This window comes from Equus caballus, chromosome 28 (genome assembly GCF_041296265.1).
Source record: "Equus caballus isolate H_3958 breed thoroughbred chromosome 28, TB-T2T, whole genome shotgun sequence".
Classification (NCBI taxonomy): domain Eukaryota; kingdom Metazoa; phylum Chordata; class Mammalia; order Perissodactyla; family Equidae; genus Equus; species Equus caballus.
In genome coordinates, this window is record NC_091711.1 from 30,499,375 (window position 1) to 30,520,245 (window position 20,871).

The 20,871-nt window shown below is 39.1% G+C and overlaps 1 protein-coding gene across 14 annotated transcripts in view; it reads left to right on the forward strand.

Annotated features, from left to right (window-relative positions):
• Positions 1-20,871, forward strand: part of ANO4 (anoctamin 4) — a 381,203-nt gene that overhangs the window by 297,770 nt on the left and 62,562 nt on the right. For all 14 annotated transcript variants that reach the window (XM_070254006.1, XM_070254010.1, XM_070254005.1 and 11 more), the window contains 5 exons: positions 2,469-2,524; positions 4,921-5,042; positions 8,546-8,680; positions 10,017-10,113; positions 14,540-14,600. In XM_070254006.1, the coding sequence (XP_070110107.1) occupies positions 2,469-2,524; positions 4,921-5,042; positions 8,546-8,680; positions 10,017-10,113; positions 14,540-14,600 (471 nt within the window). The remainder of the gene's footprint in view (positions 1-2,468; positions 2,525-4,920; positions 5,043-8,545; positions 8,681-10,016; positions 10,114-14,539; positions 14,601-20,871) is intronic.

Below are 20,871 nucleotides of genomic sequence, written 5' to 3' on the forward strand. Positions count from 1 at the left end.
AGACTGAATGCTTTCCCCCTAAGATAAGGAGCAGGACATGTATGTCTGCTCTTGTATTCATCATTTTACTAACAGTGCAGTAAAACAAGAAAAGGAGTGAGAGACATTCAAATTGGAAAAGAAAGAAAACTCTCTTTATTCTCAGATGACATGATCATCTATGGGGGAACTCCAATGGAATCTACAAAAAGGCTAGTAGAACTAATAAGTGAGTTTAGCTATGTTGAAAAAAACAAGATTGATATACAAAACTCAATTATATTTCTATAAACCAGCAACAAATAGGAATTGAAATTTTAAAGACAATACCATTTACATTAGCATCAAAAAATATGAAATATTTATCTGACAAAAGATTTGTAAGATATGTACCCTGAAAACTATAAAACATTGCTGAGAGAAATTTAAGACCTAAATAAATTGAGAGAGATACCCTGTTCATGGATCCAAAAACTCGATCTTAAGATGTCAATTCTCCTCAGTTTAATCTGTAGAGTCAATGCAATCTCAATCAAACTTACAAAGTTTTATGTGTATGTGTGGAAATTGACAAGTTGATTCAAAAATTCATAAGGAAATGAAAGCACCTAGAATAGCCAAAACAACTTTGAAAAAAAGAGCACAAATAGAGGGCTAACACTACCAGATTTCAAGAATTATTATAAATCTAAAGTAATCAAGAGAGTATGGTATTGGTGTAAAGATAGGCAAATAGATCAGTAGAACAGAATAGAGAATCCAGAAGTGAAGCCACACATATATGAACACTTGATTTTTGCTAAAGGCTTGAAAGCAATTCAGTAAATAAAGGATTGTCTTTTCAACAAATGGTGCTGGAATAATTCATACCATATACAAAAAAATGAACCTGTCTATAAAAGTTAACTCAATTGGATCATAGCTGTAAATGTACAACCTAAAACTGTAAAAGTTCTAGGAGAAAGTCTTTGTGACTTCAGGTTAGTCAGAGATTTCTTAAATATTATAATACTAAAAGCACAATTCACTGAAAATGGATAAATTGGACTTCATTAAAATTAAATTCTTACTCTTTGAAATATATTTTTAAGAGAATGAAAAGAGAAGCCATATACTAGGAGGAAAAATTTTCAAAGCATGTATATAATGAAAGACTTTCATCTAGAATATATAAAGAACGCTCATAACTTAATTTAAAAAATGGGCATAAGATTTGAATAGATATTTCACAAGAGAATACATATGGCAAATAAGCACAGGAGAAAATTTTCAACTTTATTAGGGAAATGCAAATTAAAACCACAATGAGATACCACTGCACACCTATTAGAATGGCTGAAATTAAAGACTGACCATACCAAGTGTTGGCAAGGATATGGAGGAACCCGATCTTTCAGACACTGCTGATGGAAGTTTAAAATTGTACAGTGCGTCAGAAAATAGTCTGGCAGTTTCTTAAAAAGTTAAACGTACAGCTACCATATGATCTAGCCATTCCACTTCTAGGTATTTACCCAAAAGAAATGAAAGCAGATATCCATACAAAAACTTGTACATGAATTTTCACAGCAGCATTGTATGTGATAGCTCAAGACTGGAAAAACCCAAATGTCTATCATCAGGGGAATAAACAAAGAGTTATATACCCATATGATGGAATACTACTCAGCAATAAAAAGAAATGAGCTATAACATGGATGAATCTCAAAATAATTATGCCAAGTGAAAGCAATCAGAGAAAAAGTAAATACTGTGTGATTCCATTTATATAAAACTCTAGAAAATGCAAGCTAATTGTTAGTGACAGAAAGCAGATCATTGCTTACCTTGGAGATGGCATAGGGAGGAGTGGGAGATTACAACGTGGCATGATAAAACTTTGGGGGTGATGGATACATTTACTATCTTGATTGTGCTGATGGTTTCAAGGGTGTATACGTAAGTCAAAACTTCTCAAATTGTGTGTTTTAAATATGTGCTGTTTATTATATGTCAGTTACACCTCAATAAAGCTATTTAAAAAGGCCCACATATGCAACAGCCCTCCCCCGTTTTATGGATGAGAAAATTGAGACCTGAGGACAAGAGGACTTATCTAAAGTCATACCACTAGTCCAATGCAGAGAAGTTAGATTTGTCCATGTTGAAGTTTCCAGATGAAAATAGAAGAGCTCCTGTGGAAAATGATCTTTTTGATGATAAATTCCTCCACTTTTCTCAGTACGTTCCATTCTCTATGCCAAGCACTGTACCAGGTGTGCTTCATTGTTTTATTTCTATTTGAAACCCTGATTTCCCAGCCCTTGAATCCAATTTCCAAGCAGATAGCAAAACTTCCTTTCTAAACTATTGGCATCTCCAAGTGGGTTTGAATCACATTTGAAAACCTAGATTGTTTTCTCCAAAAAGTAGCACCCTCACATTAGTCTTGAACGTTGTGAGAATTCAAACTTGGTATTAATTCGAGTTGGACTTTTTTGTTGTTTTAGGTCTGAATCGTTTGCTTACCAATGGCTCCTATGAAGCTGCATTTCCTCTGCATGAGGTACAGAGCTGCCTTTTCTCCTTCTCTGTCAACATCTCATTATTAAATCAGCTTGTAAGGATAGTTATTACTTGAATTTGTTGATGTGACATTTGTTCAGAGTGAATTTAATTTGTTCAATGGGTAATTAGGGAGGGCCTACTTGCGTTGTGATGTCTCTCCCCCAGCATAGATTTATTTCTATAGTGTATCTTTTTATGTAATTGCAAGAATAGTTGAATCAAGAGTCACTCAGCATAAATTCAGAGGAATAGCTGAGGGACTCCGAGTCATAAAATTAAAGAGGCATTGAAATTTACATGAGGCACCAGACCCAGGGGGAAAATGTTCCTAAATGTATAGTCTCTGCAAGAAAGAAATTGATAGCTATTCTTTAAAGAGTGGGAGGAAGCCATCTTGTAAAGTCTCTGGTAACCAAAGGATGATAAATGGAAATTAATAGTATTGTACTTATCATTGCTCATCTAAGGTACATAAATTCTGATTTTTTTTACTTGTCTTTTGATTTTTTTACTTATTTACTACACAGTCTTTGTCATATACAAGGACTTTTGTCACTGTAACTGTGATTACCCTCAACTCTGTTTTCCCCATTAGATCTTGGGTTGTTTAACCCAGAATTCTCTTTACACTTGGGTTTTCAGGGACATAATCTTCATTATTGGTGAGAGATGATTGTCGTTTTCATGGTATTGAGCTCCTACCCCATACTGGTCACTGTATAACAGAGAAAACCCAAAGATAAATATGTCATAGCTCCTGCCCTCAAGGACCTCACAAACTAGCCAGGGTGAAACTATTGTTAGAGTTCTTTTCATGACAGTCTTCTGTTAGAAACAGTGCTAACAGTTTACCAATAAACTTTGGAGGACAGTTCCAAATGTCTGTAAATGGCAAGTTTTTCCAAAATATGCTTTTTAAATTTGGCTTACAGTGTTTCTTCTCTTGATTTTAAACACCTCGAGGATGTGAAAGATGATGTAGAATATTTAAAATCTTATTCATTAAGAAAACTAGAAGCTTTGGTCTGAGACCCTATGTACAGTCTGCCATGAAACATTTTTGGAATGATCCTTTTAGTATGACAGAAGCAAATATTTTGACATAAGATTTTCTAGAGCCTCACACGGGTGTTTCTGAACTCTAAAGATGGATTCCCACCCCCCACCCCCAAAACATCGGGTGGCCTCCTGTAGTTATTAGTTGGCATTGCCCAAAAGACTGTTTCAGTGAGAACTGCATCCTCCCACTGTCCATCCTTTGCCCATGGTAAGGGTAGTGCCTGAGCAATGGTAGATGAGCACAAGTATCTGTGCAGGCGAGTGGGTGGCAGGAATGACGGTGTCTGAGGAGATGCAGCTATGAAACCCCACAGAGTAACTCAAGGCCTTCTCTATGGTTTTCATATCTTGGTAAAGCCCTGCATTCTATGAGAAGAGAACTTCCAAATTAGTAATAGCAGCAGCAATAATAACATAATCTTTTTACTTTTTACTCTCAGTTTAACTCGATTATATTATTTAACCTCATAACAACTTTCAGAGGCAGGAAGGGAAGATATTGTTGCCCTTGTTTCATGTTAAAAATTTAAACAGAGGCTTAGAGAAAGGTTAGCCCACCTCTAGTCACACAGTGAGTTGGTGTTTGAGTTGAGACAAGAACCTGAGTTTGTTGTCTCTCAGCCTTGTTCACTTTCCACTATAGAAGGACTCCTCAGGTTACCATCAAATAATTAGTTCACCTCCAGAAAGTACCTTTTCTGTTTGTGCAACTAGCATTGCCACTACCTGAACTCAGAAAACTCCCCACCTCTGTGACCTTTGGTCTCCTCATGTGTTCAGTGAGGAGGTCGAATTTACTTTGAATTATTCTAATTCTGAGGTGAATTCCAGCTTTTACATTCTAGGGTTTTCTTATAGATAAGACCATGTGACAAGGTTACAGTGATGGTGATTACTAACTACTATCTTGAGACAAGTGGGAAAGAGAACTAATAAGTCTTGGACATGTCCTCTGAGGAGATGCAACTGTGGGCTAGGCACTTTATCCATTCAAACCACAAGAGAAACCTAATGAGGCAGATGTTATTAGTTCCATTATGGAACTAGGAATCCAAGGCTCAGAGAATTTAAGGTCTCCTAAATTTGAACTAAGTTCAAACCTGCCCAATTCTAGCAAGCATGTGCTTTTGTAGCATGATGATGCTACACAGCATCATCAACAAGATAATGTCCAGAGAATCTCATCTAACTGTTTTCCCTTCAGTAGTATGGGTCCATTTTTTTTCTTATAGTATCCCTATTGCTACTCCTGCTGTAAGAGACTAGTGTTACCATCAACTTTTCCTTATGACTTTTGTGAGTATTACCTCACCAGCAGCGGTGTTTTTATCCCAGGGAGGTTACAGAAGTAAGAACTCTATTAGAACCCACGGAGCGGAAAACCACCGACACCTGCTCTATGAGTGCTGGGCCTCCTGGGGCGTGTGGTATAAATACCAGCCTTTGGATCTTGTAAGGTGAGTTTTTAACCACCTGCAAATTTAAGCTTGCACAGAATGATTAGGGCAAAGTGTCAGCTAGGACAAGAAAAAAGTGTCTGAGGTGCACAGCTCTTGGTCAAATCTGGCTTCGTCACAAGACGGCAACTCATCAGAAGACATCAGTCATTAAAACTGAACTTCTCTCTGATGAGGATAGTGTTTCCTCCGAAAGGCCTTAGGAAGGGACCTGTGAGATCAGCTGGGACTCCAGAAGGAGCAAGTCACCCATGTGATTGTTATTAACAAATTATCAATAACAGTTGTAGAGAGGTAACACTGCTTACATATATTAGTGACAAATGGAATATCAGTTACTATTATATAAGTAGGAAATATGAGGTGCTGTCATTCTTATAAATGTCAATCTTATTTTAATTTTCATTTTAAACTAATAACTTTTAAAGATTGTTTTAATTCTGCAGGTCAAAAACTACATCAGCTTTTAACCGATGATAATTTTCAGTGGAATGTAGGGTTTTTTAACTGTCTATAAATGCCCAACTTTCTGCCATGGCAGCATTATACTCTGACATCTCATTATTTATTTAGAGACTGGTTATCAGGATTGGGTAGCAACAATCCACACTTTATGGATTCCTTATTAAATAGAAAGTCATGTCTCACTTCCTAGACTAGCTGGATTTGTTTCACTTTCACCAGGGCCCTTAAAAAATGATCCCAGAGGAAAATGAAATAATAAGACACCTCACCTTACATTTCATCTCCCTGGATAGTCATTTTTCCTGCCAGAATCCTTGTTACCAGGTGTTTGCTCCTGTTGACCTAAGGACATTGATGAATTGTGTCCCATTCTCTGTGTTGGTAACAAGTGATCCAGATGTTCTGGGGGAGTGGAAAATATTTTCTGAGATGAGATCATTTTTCTTCAACCAATCTCAATACATGATAAAACAGTGGGGGGGGGGGGGGGGAAATAAAAGCAAATACTCTTCCCAGCCTCAGTCCCATATTACAGGATTACATTGATTAAAAATTGCAGAAAATTGCTGAGAGCCAAACATGTCCCATCCATGTCAATGTTTTGATTAAGACTTTGCATTCATCAATGAGTATTAATTAACCACCTATTGTGTTTCTAGTATAATGCTAAGTACTATTGGCAAAGACAAACAGAAACCACAGTCTCTGGCTCTGAGAAACTCACAGTTTCCTTTAGGAAGAAAGGCCCTGCATTCTTGAGACAACTAGAAAACAATATGAGACTATGCACAATTAGGTAAAATGTGTGATGGAGGCAATGAGTTTTATAATGATTTGGAAAAATGGAAAGGATGGATATGGGTCAGCGCCCCTGTGGAAGGCTCTGTAGAGCTGAGCCCTGGAAGAGCAATGCGATTTGTGTCGGCCAAAGGGCAGGGAGATGAAAAGCACAAGCAAGAGTTGAGGAGAATGAAGTTGTGGAGCATCTAGGAAATCTCATGTCTCAAATAGTTCTTATCCTATGAGTTTTCTTCCTCCACGTCTCTAGAATCTGGCCACATCCCAGCATCTCCTCTGCCATACTGCTTCCTGTGCCTGAAACCCGGACTGTGGCTGTTGTCTCCTACTAGGTCTCACTTTTCCCGTGCTGGCCCCTTCCGATCCATTCTCTACCCTGCGGACAGAGTGATCTTTTTGGAATGTGAATCTGATCATGTCCCTTGATTGTTAAAACTCTCTCATGATTTGCTATTTCTGTCAGGCCAAAGATCAATGCATTTAGCATAGTCTACAAGCCACTGGGGCCCAGCCTCCACCTACTTCGCCAGCTTACCTCTTGGTATCGATGTTCCAGCAACACTGCCCTTATTCACCTGGTTCCTACTACCCCAGGGTCTTTGTACTTTCAGTTCCCTCTGCTGGAAAAGCTCTATCCTGTCTGCAACCCCACCTGGTTAATTTTCACTCATCAGCACAATAGTCACTTCCTCAGAGAAGTCTTCCCTAACTAGGACGGTCAAATGGCCTTGTTTTATAGACTTGTGGAGTTGTATTCTTCTCCTTTGATAGCTCTTTTCCCAGTTTTGTAATTATAAATTTATTAATTGATTGGTGGGTGTATCTATTCTATCAAACTTTGAGCTCCACAAGAACAGGGACCAAGCTAATTCTACTCACCGTTGTCTTCTCAGCACCTAGCACAGTATTTGCCACATAGAAGGAATTTTTCATTTGTTGAGAGAATAAAAGACTGTATCTGTGTACTTGAGTGTATGTTAGAAAAGTCTGCTGGGAGTGGGAAGCTTCTGTTGGGACACAGTGGGAGATGGTATAAATAAATAACCACATGCTTTTAGGAGCCATTGGGCATTCCAAAAGGAAAGCAGCAGCCAGTATTTGGAAACATATGATTGACAACATTTGTTTAGAATAAGAATGAAAAAAAATAATTAGAATATTCTTATATTGGACTAAGACATAATTAACTTCTAAGTAATGACATGTAGCAGTTGAGAAACACAGAAAGGGCAATTTGGCTTGTATTACAGCACAAGTTGATCACATTATTAATGATGTTTGATAAATAAAAGAAAAACCAAGGAATTCCCTGGATACTTCCAAACTTCACGGACCACAGGGCACTAGGCAGGCTGGTAAGCCTAAGAAAAATAGTCATAAAGCTAGATGTTGAAGCCTGTGAGAAGTCATCACTTAAGAAGGAAAGTGTGGTGCCAGCCTGGTGGCACAGCAGTTAAGTTCACACATTTTGCTTCAGTGGCCTGGGGTATGCCGGTTTGGATCCCAGGTGTGGACCTATGCACCGCTTGTCAAGCCATGCTGTGCCAAGTGTCCCACATAAAACATAGGAAGATGTGTATGGATGTTAGCTCTTGGCCAGTCTTCCTCAGCAAAAGAGGAGGATTGGTGGCAGATGTTAGCTCAGGGCTAATCTTCCTCAAAAATAAAAAAAAAAAGAAGGAAAGTTGCTCTCAGGATTGATTCATCTGGAATCTCAGTAATCAGAGTTCTTTTCTTTCTAATATCTTGTGATTCTAGGATTGTAAACATCTTGCAAGGCTGTGAAATATTGAAAGAGATGTTACAGTTTTTCACAATAACTTTGTTTCCTAATTTTTAAATATACATATGTATATATAATTAGAATATATACATTACAAACAAGCACACTCTCAGAAATGGCAGATGAGATTGTGTGTTGGCACCAACTCATCAGATTCCCCTGGTTCTGTATTAATGACAGTGTCATCTTCCTAAATGGGAATAGGTTTCTTCTGTGTTCTCAGAACAAACTTGTGTATAATCATGTTCTTTTATGGAAAGGCTTATTTGAAATAGAATGATATAGAGTAGTAGGAGAAGAAATTTCAGCCCAGAGCTTAGGTTTCATCAAATGTTCCATTATCTTGGCTTACCTTGCCCACATGTTTAGCAGCAAGGTGACTACAAAGCAAAATGTTACAATGCCTAACTCTAAACACTTCACTGTAATTTCCAAGGCTGTTGTGTGTCTTGAACAGGCGGTACTTTGGAGAGAAGATTGGGTTGTATTTTGCCTGGTTGGGCTGGTACACCGGCATGCTCTTCCCAGCTGCCTTCATTGGATTGTTTGTCTTTTTGTACGGAGTCATTACTCTGGATCACTGCCAAGTCAGGTAGGAGAGCCTTGGGTGAGCCTGCCTTTGCTTATATTTAGAGACGGGTATTTGTGCTTTGGGAGTGTTCACAGCCTATGGGCCCACTTAGCTTTCCCTTCTAACTTCCTTCCCAATCTCTCCTGGAAAAATTCAAAAGTCTCAGTTCACTAGACCTCTCCATCCATTGCCCCTGCTGCTGAGCTCTCCACCTACCAAGGAAGCAAAGTTCACATTTACGGACATACAGGCCACTCTACATCCACTGAATGAATCACTTTCATTCACTGGCTAAAAGTTGCTCTTGGGGCCAGCCCCGTGGCATAGTGGTTAAGTTCATGTGCTTGACAGCCCAGGGTTTCGAAGGCCCAGATCCCGGGGATGGACCTATGCACCACTTACCAAGCCATGCTGTGGCAGGTGTCCCACATATAAAATAGAGGAAGATGGGCCCAGATGCAAGCTCTGGGCCCATCTTCCTCAGCAAAAAGAGGAGGATTGGCAGCAGATGTTGGCTCAGGGCAAATCTTCCTCAAAAAAAAAAAATTGCTCTCTTTCTGACTTTTTCACGTTTTTTCTTTCTGCTAATACCGTAAAATAGTGGATTAACAATGCTTTTTTTAATATATAAATTCTGTGTTTTTACAAGGATCCTTTAAACCTAAGCCAGAAAGATGTCTCACCAACTTGCTGGGGCTTAGAGAATGATTCAGTGTTGATGGGTGTTATCTTGGTTCCTTTACCAGGATATAGTTTAAGGTATTCATTGAGGTCTTATTGTGAAGCTGGACAATGATCTTAAATAATAAATGTGACTGTAAAAGTGATTGCAAAAATAAAAGTGATTGATTGGTCCTCCTACCTACAAAAATATTTTACTTTCTGGTGAAATTGTTAATGAAATAGAGCTTTCTTCCAGAACTAATCCCTACTATTTTTATTTGTTCCTCCATTTTTAGTTTTAACTTATCATGCATATGGAGATCAAGGCAGGCACTTTTAGGTATCTTGTTTTTTTAATAATTCAGTATGAAATTGCTTCAAACCTGTGCAATATTGTGAACGACTTTTGTATAATTTGGGGTAGAACAACCAATGTTTTGCTTCATGTATTTTCCCGAGTTTAACTTATTAATATTTAGAGCTAAGAAACAGCCTCCTAAATAAGTAGGTTTATCAGATTATTAAATGTGCAGGCACTTGTTTACATTAATAACGGAGAAGACTAAGAAGCTTCTGAGGACAAAAATTTAATCAACTGGATCTTATTTACTAGTTGAATATTCTGGTGAAATCGGAGGGGAAAAGAATGCTCTTTCGTCATCACAAAGCAGTCCTTTTCTGTTCTCTTTTCCAGTAAAGAAGTCTGCCAAGCTACAGATATCATCATGTGTCCTGTGTGTGATAAATACTGTCCATTCATGAGGCTGTCAGACAGCTGCGTTTATGCCAAGGTAATTCCAGCTATGCAACATTTTAGGTGGATTGCATTTTACATACGCTTTCCTGAGGCACAGAGGGTAACTGTTTCGCTCTGTCCTTTCTGGTCGTTGATTCTCACATTTATGTAGTAGGGGAGACCAACCTCCACCATTCAGTGTTCTAATTCATATATCTTTTTTTACCTGATATATATTTTTAATGTATTGGTTCTAATTATCATCACAAGAAACTGCAGCATGCATAGTACAAAGAGCATAATTGTTAGAGTCAGAGAAAGGCTAAAATCTTGACTCTGTTCTTTACCACTTGTCAGTCTGGGAAGAAGTTATTTAACTTCTCTGAGCCTCAGTTTTCTCAGTGTAAAATGGAGAACATGATGCTCATTTCACATGATTGTTATAAGAAATGGGAAAAGATATAGTATAGTGAGCAAAGTGCTTGGCAAATGGTAAGATCTCATAAATGAGAGCCGCCATCATTTTCCTCCTCTTCATAATCATTATTGCCAAAAAGATGTAGATTCAAGGTTGGTTCAGCTACTTACCTCCTTGACCTTGCACATGTACAGCCTCTTTGAGGCTGAGCTTTCTCAGCTCTAAAATGCAGGCAGCAATACCTGCCCTCTCTGCCCCACGGCATGTCATGAGGACCAAAGAAGGTAGCATATATGCAAATGCTTTGAAAAAACAAATACATAGCACCATTATGTCCAAGGCATGTCATTGCATGCACCTTTCTTGTGTTATGCCTTACTTTATTAAAATTTTAGACATGGTCATCAAATTCTTATAGTTTTTTACTTAGGGGCAATGTTATTAATGCAAAGCAATAGCTGGATTATGGGCTGTTGAGAACTTTTCTCAGACTCACTGCCCATCAACTTGCCTAGATTCCAGATATAAAAGGGGCTGGCAGAGTTGATTGAACTTCTGCAATCACTACAGCTTGGGTCTATCTAATTACACAGTTGGCATTGCAGAGTTTTGTTTGTTTTAAATGAGAGAACATTTGATAGGCAGCCCAGGAGCCTGCCCATCCATGATGTCATGAGCACTGCAGGTGGCCGGTCCTTGTGGGAAGAGCCCAAACTACAGCAGCCAGCTGTGATTCTAGAAAGATTTGGGCTCTTACTATGTGCTGTAAAGGAGCAAAAAGGCACAAAATACTCTCCCTACCTTTGGAGAACATACAGATAGACCTGAGTGGATGAGGACAAATTTAACAAAGTGATCTTGGGAAATATAGATTTGGTGAGGAACAAAAAAGTTTTTTCAGTACTATAATTTTGTTTAAAGATTGTGAGTTAAGCCTGAATGACTTGGATGCAAAAATCCTGCTTTCTGGGAATCTCAGAAAACCAGTTTTGTTGTTGTTCTTGTTTTGGGTGTTTTGTTTGTTTTTTACATGGAAAGATATACTTTGAGTGAAGTTCTCTCAGTAGGAGATCCATGATAATTCCTGAAAAGGATCATCATGAATAGTTTAGAGTGCTCAGATCTTATAGGAGCTTCTTTGGGCAGTTATCCTACTGAACATAAGATCTAGAAAAATAATAATTATAATAATAGCTAGGCTATAGCTATAAAAATAGCTAGGTAACCTACATTTGTTATTTCTAATTCTCATAGCAACTTCAAGGTGGATGTTATTCCCGTTTTACTCAAAGACTCAGAGAGGGAAAGATTATTCAACCATGGTCACACAGCAGTAAGGAGCTGGGCCTTGGTTTATCTGACTGAAAAACATGCCATTGTTCTGTACTGAGCTACAAGATGTTTGGATTCTGGATTTTAGACTTGATCTTGCCTAGAAACTTAGTAAAATGAAGACTAAAAAGCCTCAGAATGAAAGAATTGAAGTAATGCAGAGTTTCCTTTGGGAACGTTTATTATAAATGCCAAAATGACTTCATGAGACTGAGGATACATAGGAATATTGGATCAAATTTGAGCCTGGATCCAATCCAGACAATGGCTGTTCTGCTGATCAGGAATGCTTATCCCCAACTTTTGCATTTACAAGGGTCAGAAACCCAACTTAAACTGGCTTAAGCAGAAAGGGACTTACTGGCTCGTTACACTGGAAGAGGTGCTAGTGTAGCTCACACTGTCTGGGAACAAGAGCCTCAATGCCTAGAACTGGTCCTGCAGGCCCACAGATGTCTGTCTTTGGGCACCTGTCCACATGATCATTTTGCAGACAGGTTCTCATCATACGATGGGGAAAGTGGTTGCTGCTTACCACAGCTCCAGGCTTCATCTTCCTTCCTTTATCTCCATAAGCATGTTTTTATGCCTATTTTGAATTCTCTGCTGTTACAGAATGTTCGTTTTAGAAGGTGTCTGTTGCCTAGTTTGGGGAAGACAGCTGCTTCCAAAATTTTCCAGATATTCCATTATTTTGGCCTGTGGGTACTTGTCCCCTGGAAGTGCCAACCACTTCGGGTAAGGGTCAGAGGCCAACCCTAGGCTGTCAGCCCTGGTGAGTTTACAGAGAGGAGAGGACAACATGTCCCAGGCACTACCACTCTGCCAGAGGACTGTTCTGGTCAGAGTTTTATTTTTAACCCTGCTTAGAACAAAGCAGCATTGGGAGGAGGCACTCTCCCTTGATTGTAATGTGCCAGCCCTAGAGTTCAAGAGGAAATGGACTGAGGAGTGAATGCCCAAGGGCAGCTGGCCAAACAGCACTTACTTTCCTCATCTCTTCCACCAGGCAGGACTCTGAGCATCCCTGGATATTACCCCAAAAATGCCAGGGCCTGTGGTTTGGCCTGTTGCAGCTGATTTCTGAAGGAGGGGAAATTAATTGTCCAATGACCATTGAGGGAGAGGCTGGAATAGAACTCATGTATTTCTCTAACCTGTGCTTTCACTCTGGTTGGGTACTGCCACCTACCTCTCCCCATACACCACTACCATCTCACACACACACACACATGTGCGAGCACCATTCAAGGCAAACTTCCACCTCCTCTGGGATTTCTCAGGGTCTGTGTTTATTTTTGTGTTTTGTTAGTTCCCAGAATCTATTGTCTTCTCCAGGGTTGATTTAGGCAGAAGGAGCCATCAGCCTATGCTAGCTTATCATCTTAGTAGGAACAAGAAGTCCCTATTAACTCACCTTATTCACATGTTCATCCCAAGTAACTGTAACAGAAAACTGTCTCTCTCCAAATGTTCATATATCAGTTCCAGGGAAGGACTCTGATTGGTTCTATTTGAGCCATGTGTTCCCTGAGGACCTGCATGAAAGAGATTTGTTAACTGGAGAAGGGAGAAAGGAGGAAAGATGATCTGAATAGCCAAAAACAATGACAACCACAATCTATTCCAGAATCTGTACTGATGTTGCAGGCTACAACTCCCACCAACTCCCAGTTAATACCCTAATGAAGAACACAGACCAACCACATACCAATGGAGCTCTCGGACTTGATTTATTGCTGAGTGCCCAGTATACAACTTAACACTCCCTCTGGCATATGAAATAAATCAGCTTCAGGCTTTTGTCTCACTGCTGCCCCTCAAATCTATGTTCAAAGAAAGAGAAAGTATAAACTTTTGGAAAATTTTGAAATACTTCACACTCTGATAGAACAGGGAAAGATTTGTTTATAATTGGCACATTCTCTAAGGGACAGCAAAATATACTTTATAGAGAGCTATAAAGTGCAAGAAAACACACCCGTTATGCTTTATGAATGTATCAGTCATCATTTCAATTTGGCATGACGTTGGTGTGATTTATCCTGGAGGCAGAAATGAACTTGGCAGTTTTGCAGCAAGAATAGATATTTTTGCTTTCTGTTGTGGCGTTTGTGATAGAATATATTATTCTAGCAATGAAGTATTTGCTAGCTGTCTTGGTGTTATGTGTAATAGGTAAATATAATGATTATCCAAGGCTTTAATAAAGGTAGAAGTGGATTTTGTTAATGGTCTGCTCTCTCTTCATAATGCTGAAATCCAGAGGGCAGCCCAGAGAGTGTTTGCTCAAAACTACACAAACAAAATAGCCGTGTTTTCAAAGTGAATAAATTAGGCATTAAAAACAGTGCTTGGGAAATCAGAAACCTTTAAAGCAGTAACAATAATACCTTCTGGTCTTAAATATAAATATATCCATATCCATGAGTGCATGTATAATAGTCGTTATAGTGCACAGAAGGAAATTCTTAGAACACTATTGGGGCTGCTGATAAATGTTCAGCTAGGTGATATGCACATAAAGGGAACCAAATCTCTTTTCCATATCCAAACTACTTCATAGTTAGAGGAACTCCCTTCTTGATTATGATCCAAAAGGAATAGTTCCCAAAGAAACCCTGCAAAATTCCTTGTATCGTCACAGCTGTTTTTACAGAACTTGAAAAAAATGTGCATTGAAATATGTTATATAAGAAATTCGTTTAACTGTGATTCACAATGTTCCCAGGTAACCCACCTCTTTGACAATGGAGCCACTGTCTTCTTTGCTGTTTTCATGGCAGTCTGGGGTAAGTGTTGTACATCCATATAGCTTAAGTTCCCCGTATATGCTCTAGGATATCTTCCTTTAGAAATCTGACTTTGGATGTGAAAGGAAGAAGCTTGAATAAATTCAGTTGGCTGTTCTATTAAATGCAAGCTGATAAATAATACATTTGGTTTACTTAAAAAGTGATATTGTAGAGGAAAAACATGTCTGATTTCTCTTAAACCCTCAACAATTGCATGAGCATTCCAATATTAGAGTAGAATTAACCTTCTACTGGAGATAAAAATAAAGTTTATAGTACATCAAAAGGTCTGGTGAGACCTGAATACCCATCTCAGTATGCATAGGACTTTCTATTGTGAGAAGAATCTTTTCATCTGGCTAATGTATGTGTACCCACCTCTGGCTTTCTTCCAGTTCTGGTCCAAATGGCTCCCTATAAACAAGAGCTACTTTCAAGGCTGAATTGAGTCCTTCTAGATTAGTTCAAGCCAACAGCCCCATAATAACAAGGTGTGATGGAACATTCACTTAAAGAATTACTTAGCCCAAAGAAATCACTTAACCTACTTCTCTGTGAAGTGAGTTTAATAATATCTTCCTAGTCAAATAATTATAAAGCTTTAATTTAATAGTATAGGAAAGAGTCTAGACAAATTCAGAGTAAACAATTAATTGTGGTTTCCTCTGGAGAGGAGAATCTGTGGCAGGGTAGGTGAATAGTAATGAGAGACAAACTTTTTACACTGTATATTTTCAGTCTGGTTTAAATTTTTTACAATGATTATGCATTTTTTATAGAACTTAAAATGCCAAAATTTGAATTTTGATGTTATAAAACTCTACTAACTCAAGGCTTAGGCTCATGTTGTTCCTTATATTTAGAATGAATGTCAGAATCTTTCCCATCTTTCATGGCCCAGCTGAATTATCATCTTCTCCAGCCAGAAGATGTATTCCTCCTTTGAACTTCATAACATTTGGTCTATGTCATTCTTTGGGCATTTATAATGATTTGCATACACCACTTATCTTCCCTAGCAGGTTCATGGTCCTTGAGGACCATTATGGTCATTGGAGACCTCACACATTTCTTTTGAAGACAGACAGATTCATATTTGCTGGATGGGTAGATGGATGGATGGATGGATGGATGGAAGGAAAAAAGAAAAGAGAGAAGAGAAAGAAAAGAAAATTACCAAAAGGATTTTTTTATGAGACAATGAATGTGTTTAAATGGTCTCTTTGACAAATGGAAATATAAAACTTTGTTCCCTTGAGAAGGCTTGTTCTAGATGTATGGTGTCTTCCTACCTAGAGATCTTCAGAGGTAAATTGTCCCATTCACCACAGCTCTGTTGAAGGGACATATTTTGAATGCTATGACTCCAGCCCCTCTCAGCCAGTGGGCATTTGGTCCCAAATTAGCTATACCATAGGTTGGTAAGTGGCCTGGGAGAAGACCTGAGATTCTACCCAAATGGGGACGAGCAGGGCCACCCAGAGTCTTATTCTCAAGAATGTGGATTGGAAAATGTAGAGAGAGACAGGGAATTAGGAGTAGGAATTGACATTGAAAGATGGAGGAAAGGAGAAAGAGAGAGATTAAGATTGACTATCAGGTAGAAGTAAGGATCAGGAGGAATTATGAGCAGGCTGAAGTTTTGAAGAAACTAGAAACCAGAAATAAGCAGAAGCAAAGAACTAGTGGAACAGATGTAGAAGAGAGGGTCCAGAAGCTAACTGGCAGCCAACTGGGAGAAAATGCAAGACAATCCCTCAAAGGAAAGCAAAGGGAGAATGTAGCCAAGTCATGTTATTAGTGGAGTATCAAAGTGAAGACCCAGGATCTCTTGTGGCTGAAGACTCAACCTCTGACTTCCATACCATGCCCCTGAATTGATCCAGTCTTTTAATTCCCATGGGATTCCTACCTCTCTTGGTGGGTCTTGAAAAAAGCCCTCACTATTTGTGCTACCCCATAGTGCACCTCTGTCCCTTGCAAGCAAAGGAAGTTAATCATAACAGAGTTTTGGTTACGGGACTGAGCTCTCAGATCAAGAATGTGTATCTGGTTTTTCTAGAAGATATTAGTATTGGTAACCATGATCAGGAAGTATATTAAGCCATCTGGTGCTTAAGCTTTGCCATGGTTACAAATGAAGAGACTTTAGAAAATGTATTCTTTTCTTAAACCAATGGTTCCCAAACTTTTTCAAGTCATGGAGCACATATAAAATGATAATATTTGCACAGCATACTGATATATATGAAGGAGCCTGCTCATTGCTAGGGATAATAACTGCTCTAAGCACCCTAGCCTTAGCTGCTCCAAGGGCTGAAGGGGTTATTACCTCCTGCAAACCTATAATCCATTCCTGGCATACCCATTGGGAAGCTCTGCTTTGGGCTACTAGTCTACTGTATAATGAGTTAATGCTTCTGTGTAGAGAGTGGTATTCTAGAAGAATTAATACACAAAACTCCCTGACCCACTTTAGTATTTCATCAATTTTAGGTATACTTTGACTTAAATAATGTTTTCTTCTCCCACAGTTTATCCTCTGGGACTATATAGAAGTAAAATTCTGATATAATGACATTTTTCTATAAGGCAGAGTTTGTCATCTCCCCCATCCCTCACTGAGTATCACCATTATAAAGGGGGTTGCATCCGTTCTTTGCAAGTTGGAAAGTCTTATGCTCGGGATAACAAATAGGATTTATTCAATCCCTGCCATCCTCAACTGATTGTTGGTGGCTGCCTGGGGCATGGAGTTGAGGAGCTTCTGAGTTGCAGGTGGGTGGATTGGAGATTTGACAGTCCTTGGGCCATGGAAGGTACTCAGTAAGAATCTGATAGACTTTTTGTAATAACCTTTGGGCACAAGGGCCCACAGGTTTTAGGGCCACTCCAGGCAAAGAAAGCCTGGAATAATTCATCCTCTGAGTTGCTTTGTCTTAGTTGACAACTTATTGCTTAAATCTTGATGTGCTATTTGGAGAAAAAGGATGATTTACCCCAGGTGTTTCTTTGTAGATAGGGCTATACCTTTTGCAGAAATCTGGAATGGCCAATAATAACAGTTGTAATAATAGCATACACTTACTGAGAGCTTGCTATGCACTGGACACTGTCCTAAGCATTGTACAGTATCATCTCAATCTGTCTAGCAACCTTTGAGGAAGGTACTGTTGCTACCTCCATATGATAGATGGGGAAACCGAGGTAGTAGCTAGAAAGTGGCAAAGCCAAGAGATAAACTGGGCAGTCTTAACTCCTACAGTCTACTGCTAGGATCATGTACTGTTTGCAACCCTCTTTGCTTCTGCTTCAAAGATATGAACTTTAAGATAAGGGACTGTTACACTCATCCCGAGCCCCATTTATCCTGCTTTGTGATGGTGATGTTCTATAAAAACATGTCAGTTCTAATGGAGCTCAGTTTAATGGTCTCAGGACCATCCTTTATGATTGACAAGTTACAACATTTAAGAAAACAAATGCACTTTATTTTCAGGAAATTGATAGATATGGAGATGCTGAGAACAGATGTAAGTGGTTTACAAGACCTCTGAAGGGACGGGGTTGGTGTGTTTGTTTTGTTGCCTTTTGCTTTGTGTGTTCACCAGAGAAACAATAGGCTCCATTTGGAACCAGTCTGCAGCAGCTGGGGAGGGCATTTGTGTGGGGTTAGATAGCTTGACAGAACTCCACTACCTTTGTCCAAGATTACACGTGTGTGGTAGCAGGGCCTCCTGGGGACTCTCGAGGTACACAGTGAACCCAGGGCTCTGGGCTTGAACCACAATGTGACTCTTTCCTCAATGCTCATTTTTGTTCAGAAAGATTCAGAGAGAGAATGATTAAGGCCTGAATGAGCTTCTCTCCCTATGAAAGAAAAATGAGTCATTAGGGAGCTTGATGTTGCTAGAGATTTGTCAGGAAGCAGATTATCTCCCTCTGTTCTTAGTTTCTATCTTTTTTTTCGCCTCCTTCCTGTTTTGTTTTTTTTCACTTTCAGTGTTACCAAAAATTAAATTATCCCCAGTAAACAAACAAGTCGAGGTCCTTAGGGCTCTCCAATCAAAATAACAAGATTGTGATTATTTGGATGCAAATTCAAAGATTCTGTACATGGTCCTGTCAGTAATTTGTGAATGAAGTATGTCTCATTTTTTGAAAATAAATTTTATAACAATTGGCCTTTTGTTTCTAGATATTTACATGAATTTTGTCTTTTATAACCATATGCCCAACAAAAAAATAGTGATTGTATATAAAAAAATGCATTTACTAATGCATACTAGGTGTGTAGGTGAAGTCACATATGACACCTCATCAATTTCTCATAACCCACCAGGAAGAAATTACTATCGCCATCTTATAGATGAGGATACTGAGCCTCAGAGAGGTTATGCAACTTGCCCAAGATTACCCAGAAGCTGATAAGTGGTGGAGTCTGGCTTTCAAAGCAGATTTGGTCAGCCTAACTCCCAAGTCATTCCAAAATGTATCCACCACGTCGTGCACCTCCTATGAGATATATTGATTAAGGTTTCATTCCTCAGCAGCCAGTACATTCTCACTGTCACTTGGCATGGCATTGGGTATACAAAAAAATGACTAAGATGTGATCTCTGCTCTCAAAAGTCTCATAGAATATTAAGAGAAAGTTGGTAATTATAAAACAGAGAGTTAAGTCGCATTTACAGGGAATAATGAGGGTCCATGCAGTCAATTTCCTGAGACAAAAAGGAAAAGTAGAAAAGGTTTCATCCAGGATGAGACACTGGAACCAAGTCATATATTTACCAGGTAAAGGAGTGGGGTTGGGGAAAGTGTGGATGACATTCTAAGCTGAGAATAGTGGGGCAAAGTTCTGAAAGGGAAGGGTTGGGTGTTCAGTGTGATAGGGACATAGAATGTGTATTAGTTTCCTAGGGCTGCTGTAACAAAATACCACAAACTGAGTGGCTGAAAACAACAGAACTTTGTTCTTTCACAGTTCTGAAGGCTAGAAGTGCAAAATCAAGGTGTCGACAAGGTTGGTTCTTTGAAGGGCTCTGGGGGGAATCTGTTCCATACCTCTCTCCTAGATTCTTGTGATGGCCAGCGATCCTTGGCATTCCTTGGCTTGTAGATGCATCACTCCAACCTTTGCCTCCATCTTCACCCACATTCTCCCCCTGTCTCTATGTCTTTACTGGCTGTCTTCTTATAAGGACACTAATCGTATTGGATTGAGGGCCTACCCTACACCAGCACAAACTCATCTTAACTAGTTAATCTGCAATTACCTTATTTTCAAATAAGGTCACATGCTGAGGTTGGGGCTTAGGACATCAATGTATCTTTTTTTGAGGGGGTCACAATTTCACCCAAAACAGAATGCATGTTGAGGGCTGAGATTTGCTTGTCACAGGACACTTATACCACCACAGAGAACCATGGCTTCTCCCTATAGGCAAAGGAAAGCCAACTGAAGTTATAAGCTGGGGAGTGACATCATCAGTTGTGTTTGCAAAGTAACTCTGGCAACAGTGTGGGGAGGGGTGAAAGTGGAACAGTACGTAGCAGGGAGCCACTTAAAAGGCTGTTCCTGTGTGCAGTTAAAATATTGCAGGCTTCAGGAAAGATCTAAGTCACAGAATAAAAATCTTATGTGTAAATATGTTTTCCCTGCTTTAGTCACTTATAATTGGCAAAAATTGAGAATAACCTAACTTAAACAATATGCACTGATAGCAAAGCTGAAAAAAAATTAGGAATAACCTAAATATCCAACAATAGAAGAATAGTTAAGGAAATTATAAGAAGCTGTTAAAAATTAGTCTTTCAACAGGGAAAAGGGGGGGTGGGGGGAGGGCACAGAGGGGGAAGTGGTGTACCCACAACATGACTAACAAAAATGTACAACTGAAATCTCACAAGGTTGTAATCTATCATAACATTAATAATAAAAAAAAAATTAGTCTTTCAAAGCATGTAATATAACACAAAGCTTATATTTAAAAAATTGTCTGGGCCAGCTCCATGGCATAGTAGTTATGTTCATGTGCTCCACTTCAGCAGCCCCAGGTTCATGAATTTGGATCCTGGGCATGGGCCTACGAACCACTCATGCTGTGGTGGTGTCCCACATGCAAAATAGAGGAAGATTGGTGCAGATGTTAGCTCAGTGACAATCTTCCTCAAGCAAAAAGAGGAAGATTGGCAACAGATGTTAGCTCAGGGTTGATCTTCCTCACCGAAAAAAAAACTTGCTAAATATAGGACATAAAGTATA